The sequence below is a fragment of the Phragmites australis genome, chromosome 20 (genome assembly GCF_958298935.1).
Source record: "Phragmites australis chromosome 20, lpPhrAust1.1, whole genome shotgun sequence".
NCBI classification, from domain to species: Eukaryota; Viridiplantae; Streptophyta; class Magnoliopsida; order Poales; family Poaceae; genus Phragmites; species Phragmites australis.
The window spans coordinates 18,055,796-18,061,879 of NC_084940.1; the positions used below are offsets into that span (position 1 = coordinate 18,055,796).

General features: G+C 39.5%; 1 protein-coding gene across 2 annotated transcripts; it reads left to right on the plus strand.

Annotated features, from left to right (window-relative positions):
* Positions 1 to 350: 350 nt before the first annotated feature.
* On the plus strand, positions 351 to 5,859 carry LOC133901985 (acetyl-CoA acetyltransferase 2-like). Of its 2 annotated transcripts, none has more exons than XM_062343548.1 (15): positions 351 to 575; positions 787 to 843; positions 1,504 to 1,602; positions 1,699 to 1,872; positions 1,961 to 2,066; positions 2,402 to 2,540; positions 3,167 to 3,244; positions 3,333 to 3,398; positions 3,721 to 3,806; positions 4,401 to 4,500; positions 4,697 to 4,807; positions 4,884 to 4,925; positions 5,051 to 5,137; positions 5,513 to 5,615; positions 5,724 to 5,859. In XM_062343548.1, exons 2-14 carry the CDS (start codon positions 816 to 818, stop codon positions 5,600 to 5,602), a joined length of 1,206 nt encoding a protein of 401 aa, XP_062199532.1. In that variant the 5' UTR covers positions 351 to 575; positions 787 to 815; the 3' UTR covers positions 5,603 to 5,615; positions 5,724 to 5,859. The 2 variants fall into 2 exon arrangements, with proteins under 2 accessions (XP_062199532.1, XP_062199531.1); XM_062343547.1 differs by having other exon boundaries at positions 5,740 to 5,859.
* The last annotated feature ends 225 nt before the right edge of the window (positions 5,860 to 6,084 follow it).

Consider the following 6,084-nt stretch of genomic DNA (forward strand, 5'->3'; position numbering starts at 1 on the left):
ACACCTATAATCTCAAAGAGATACGTGTCTGGTTGCTCGCATATGCTGTTCCAGCTTGGCTCGGTGGATATAAATATATGTCCGTAGCTTAGCTCGAGTGGATACAGACTGTTACATCTGCTCATACAGATAGATCTATTTGTCAGTGTCACAAAATTAGCTCCATACGAAAAATCAATAAGAATATCAACTTTTGTATCTGCTCATACGACATCAGATTCGATCAATCAAACAGAACTCAACTCAATCTATACAAACAAATACAACCAACTAAATAGTCTTTTTTTTACAAATAACTCCGCTCAACCTATAGCTCCTCAACCTTCCTATATATACCAACAACAATCAATAATATCCTTATAAACAGAGCAAACGCAAGCGGATCTGACCGGATCGGATCTGCTCTGCCACGTTCCCGTGTCGTTTTGTTTGTTCCTCCTCCCAGCTCGATCCCAGCCCCACGCAAAACCCATCCGTCCCCCGCCTCGTGCACTCCGCCAGATCCAGCTCGAATCAGACATCTCCCTCCCGCTCTCTCTGCCGCCGCCGACGCCCGCCACGCACGCGCTCTCGAGGTGAGGCGATCTGCTCTTGGCTGCCGACTGAGCTCTGTTTACTCTACTCTGCTCCGCCCGCCGTCCCCATTTTCTCGGGTGCCCGCCGCGCAGACGCAGCGCGATCTGTCTCCTCTGGGATGGATCGCGATGGCGTCGTTGTTTGATTGATTGATGCGTTTCGTTGAGTTGGTGTGGCTGAGCTGGGGTTGCTACACGCCATGATTTGCAGGTCGCTACAGGGAGTTCGGAGCCGCGGCCATGGGTTCAGACGGCGTCGCCCCGAGAGGTAGGCTTTGGCTCTGTGCGGCGAAATCTTGGATGTCATAGCTTGCAAGGCAGGATTAGGTTGTTTTGGGATTTAGTTCTAGTGCCCGTCTGCGGTGCTGAGATTTTGGTGCTCTTTCTGGTCCTTATCTCGTCCTTGAGTTGCGTTATCGATCATCTGTATGCAGAGCTGATAGAATTGGTACTATCTATCATTTTCTACAGTTTGTAGGTATTAAAGAGAGTCAAATATTACGACGAAATATGCCCCTTTGTAGTTATTACGAAAGTTATCTCCCCTCTTTAGGGTTACACAGGAGGGGTCTGCTGCAGACGTATTTGGTGCTACACTCATTTTCTGCAAATTTTTGCTTTAGATATGCACAGTAATGATGTACTATGCGCAAGATGACACATTTAGTTGTTTTTGTTGGTGTTTCTTCCCCTCAAAGATCACATGTAAAAATCATTAAATAATGGAAATAATGGGTGCATCAGGCAATTAGAAATCTTGCACCTAGTTGTTAGCTTCCCTGATCTTCATGTATGTTCATGCCATCAAACAGGATATAAGCATGCTCTGCATAGCTTAGGCATTACAGGTATAGTGGTAGGTGCATCGTGCATTCTAGATGGTTTTGCTATGTTTTCCAATGAATGACTTTTTTTCCCTTGCTGACAGATGTATGTATTGTTGGAGTTGCACGCACCCCTATGGGTAGTTTTCTTGGTGCCCTGTCTTCCCTGCCTGCAACAAAACTTGGTTCCATAGCAATTGAAGGTGACATCAATATGTTCTCTGCATGTACATCTGAATTCTGAAGAAGGCATATTTGTTTACCCCATTAAGACTGACATCCATCACCGGGGTCATCAGCTGCTCTAAGAAGAGCAAATGTGGATCCGTCCCTCGTGCAGGAGGTCTACTTTGGCAATGTTTTGAGTGCTAATTTGGGGCAGGCTCCTGCAAGGCAAGCTGCTTTAGGTGCAGGAATACCAAACACCGTTGTTTGCACCACTGTTAACAAAGTCTGCGCATCTGGCATGAAAGGTTGAATTCATTTGCCCTTGACTCTGCGCTCACAGTTTCCAAAATTCATTTTATCTGAGTTGCTCTTGCTTTTCTTTCCTTTCTTCAGCTACTATGTTTGCAGCACAGTCAATTCAACTGGGCATCAACGATATTGTCGTGGCAGGTGGCATGGAAAGCATGTCAAATGCCCCAAAGTACATTGCTGAAGCTAGGTATGCAAAGTGTTCTTCTGATTTATCCAAGATTGTGCTGCATATCCGAATGATAATGTTAAGTTACTTGGTGGATAAATGAAGTGTATACGGAGCAATAGAATGTGGACATATCCATTTCAAGAGCTTCTGTGGGACCCTTACATGTTTAATTATTTGCATTGCATTTTGCATACTTGTTTGTACTGATATGAACATTCACCTTCGGCAAGGCAAATGAACAATGTGACCAGCTTTAATTTAAATAATATTGTGTTCTTGGTTAAAATCGATTTCATCTGTGGTAATTTATGGTGATTTTATACTTGTGAAAAGCTTACTAATTTCAAATGCAGGAAAGGGTCTCGTTTTGGACATGACACTCTTGTTGATGCCATGCTTAAGGATGGCCTTTGGGATGTATACAGTGATTGTGCCATGGGAATGTGTGCTGAGCTTTGTGCTGACAATCATGCCCTAACAAGAGAAGACCAGGTCTCTTGCTACAGATAATAATAAATGCCTGTTGCAATGTTATTCCTATATTTGTTAACACAAAAGGGGTGTCATTCAATAGTGGTCAATATTGGCAATTCTTTTGAGAGTGTCCTGAATTACACAGTTTGAATATCTTCTATGCTCTTTGTTTATCTTGGTTATCACCCTGAATGGTCTGGACCACTATCTGCATTCCCTGTTTCTATGATGAACTAGTAGTTTAAATCCCTTTAGCAGCATCAATTTTTCTATCAGGATTGCCCACATGAAATTGCTAGGGTAAGCTTATGTGATGCTCAGGATCTGTAAATGAACCATTCATTTTCTTCCTTCCAAAGGTGGAAGTAAATGCATCATGCAAAAATTACTGCCTTTTGCATCTTTGTTCGAGCCATATGAATATTAATATCATATAAGCTGCTCGTCAGTTCACAACATTACGCTTTTAGACCTCAATTATTTCCCTTCTCTTTTTACCATCTTCATTTTTCTTTTCATAAATTTGATACAGTAGGGTTAAAATAGTGAGATGTCTTGAAAATCTTCCTGGACTGATGCAATGTTTTTCATCTATGTTGCAGTAAATATATTTGCCGTTTCTAACATATTTGACTCGTCCATAGGATGCTTTTGCTATTCAAAGCAATGAGCGTGGAATTGCTGCTAGAGATAGTGGTGCTTTTTCATGGGAGATTGTTCCGGTGATTCTCTCTCTCTCTCTATGCCAAAGCTAATAATTTTATTCGTTGCTTTGTTTGGTTTCCTTATGTCGAGTGTTATATCATCCAGGTCGAAGTTCCTGCTGGAAGAGGGAAGCCACCAGTACTTGTTGATAAAGATGAAAGCCTGGACAAGGTAAATTTTCTCATATAACAAATTAGGTATGAACATTAATATATTTTTATTTTTTTTTACTTAGCAGAAGCTGTAAATTTCTCTGAATTCTAAATTTTTTTGGAGCTGCTTATGTCTGTTTGCAAGCTTGAAGTCGCCTTCTATTGTTTAATATAATGGGTACTACACTAAAAAAGAATATCAATAATCATCATCAGTATATTTTTCACAAATTATTATGTAATGATCCTTAGATCATTATGAGGATAACCAGTAAGCTGCACGGAATGGGCTGCACATGGCAGTTTGACTAATGTCTTGTGTTCTTTCATTTGTCTCTTAGTTTGACCCAATAAAACTGAAGAAACTTCGCCCAAGTTTCAAGGAGAATGGTGGTACCGTTACAGCTGGGAATGCTTCTAGCATAAGGTAACTGCTTGACATTTATGTTATTTCTGAGACTTTATAAGTACTTCTGCTGTATGTTCTTACTTTTTTGGCTACTATTGTCAGAAAACATACTTTAGTACATAATTCTAGTGATTAGCAAAAGTACGGACAACAGATCTTGAAGACAAGCTATTTCATGTTAACTATTGAACTTCTTTTATTCTATATTATGCATGCATTTTGTTCCTTTTGTTGCTGTCCTCTGCATGCTCTGATAAATTGCTACTCTTGTTTTGACTGCTTGGTATGTTTTACTTCATGAAAATAATGGTAAATTTTGCTTTTGGATTCCAACGTAAATTGGTAGAATAATGATTTATTGTATAAGAAAGCAAAACATTTTCGTAATGCCTTGTGCCCATCCAAATAAGAAAAATCAGGCTAGGCTACTTCATATATAATTTATTCTTGGTGAAAATAGGCTGAGGACCTGCAAGCCTGAGACCCTCTTTCATCTCACTTTGCACTTGTTTCCTTTTTTTCATTTATTGGTACCGTTCGGTGTACTGCCTACTGGTCCCTGATGTAGGCTTTCTGCATTCAGTCATATCTTATTTGTTTTACATTGAGCAGTGATGGTGCTGCTGCGTTAGTTTTGGTGAGTGGGCAGAAAGCACAAGAGCTTGGACTGCAAGTCCTTGCAAGGATCAAAGGATATGCAGATGCAGCTCAAGTAAGCCACAGTAACAGTTCCTATCTCACCTAGGAGTAGATTATGCTTTTCTAGATATTTACATTGTGATCTAAATATTAAAGGATATCGAGATTATTTTTTCTGCGACAGTTTTATGTTACTATTTTAATAATTGAAGGCTGTTAACTGATGAATTTGTATTCTGGAACAATAAGCTATGGATATTGTTATACAGGCTCCGGAGCTATTTACAACCACCCCAGCACTTGCCATACCAAAGGCTATCGCAAATGCTGGGTTAGAGTCATGTCATGTTGATTTTTATGAGATTAACGAAGCCTTTTCGGTATGTATTGATGATTTTTTACTAATTAATTCTTTTGTAGTAGTTATGTAATACCTATTTCTACTTCTCAATACAGGCTGTTGCACTTGCAAATCAAAAGCTTCTCGGAATTCCTTCAGTATGTGCCACCTTTATTAAATTATCATTCCTTAATATCCTTATTGATCTAAGAAACTAATAATCATTTTCAGAAAATGTCATGGTTCTCAATACTTTCTGTGCTAATACCTCCTGTGTTTGCAGGAAAAGATTAACGTACATGGAGGAGCTGTATCTTTAGGGCACCCTCTTGGGTGCAGTGGTGCTCGCATTTTGGTCACCCTTCTTGGTGTAAGTTTTATCTCAAGATGCTTTTTTTTTTTATATTCTGAGTTACCATCCTTTGTTTGAAGATGTTCACGGTATTTTGCAAGTAGAAAACTAGAAGCTGATTTGTAAGTAAATAATGAATTCTGACAAATACTTGAGCATATTTTATAGGTTTTGCCATGGAAGGTAAATTGACTTTACTATTGCTAATGGGTTATGCTAGTGATTTCTCTCTGTGCAAGATATCTGCAAATAGGATCTTAGTTAAACCTGCAAACTAGTGCAAAATATCTTTTGCTCAATTTTTCCTTCTTGGGTATTGCGGTTATCTTTTGGGATGCACATTCCTCATAGTTCATGATCTACATTATTAAGATTATTGTTGCTTTTTAACAGGTTCTTAGGGAGAAGGGTGGCAAAGTTGGGGTTGCTGGTGTCTGTAACGGAGGAGGCGGAGCATCAGCTCTGGTTCTTGAGTTCGCATAAGGATCTAGGCCTTGTAAGACTCAAAAACACCATATATAGAATTCGAATGCATTACATTTATTGCATGATAATCTGACTAAGTTACATTTTTACAATCATTGCGCCATGTTGCTAACTGTAGCAACTTGACATTGCAGGTGCAATCCAGTGATAAGGAGCAGTTCCCCGAGGCGATCTTGTACTCTTAAGTTGTTTTTGTTGTAGCTCGTTGAACATTCTTAACTTAATTTGGTAATAAAGCGTGTTGTGCAATGTTAGTCCTATTCTCGCGTAGCAACAAAAAAGTAAAAAATAAAAAAAACCAACAAGAAGAAGTCCTACATCAGTGTCCCATTATCAGTGCTTATCCTCCAACACGTGATATGCATCAGCTGTTATGCTCAATTTCTGAATTCCCGTTCCCAGACTTCATGGGACTCAGTTTGAAATATTTGTGCGAGGATTTTTTTACTGAAATTCTGAGAATGTTACGCATGAAGGGG

Coding starts and splice junctions, on each gene's coding strand:
- LOC133901985 (XM_062343548.1), top strand. CDS start 816: ATGGGTTCAGACGGCGTCGCCCCGAGAG. Junction 1,873..1,960: donor CTGCGCATCTGGCATGAAAG/GTTGAATTCATT, acceptor TCCTTTCTTCAG/CTACTATGTTTGCAGCACAG. Junction 4,501..4,696: donor GATATGCAGATGCAGCTCAA/GTAAGCCACAGT, acceptor ATTGTTATACAG/GCTCCGGAGCTATTTACAAC.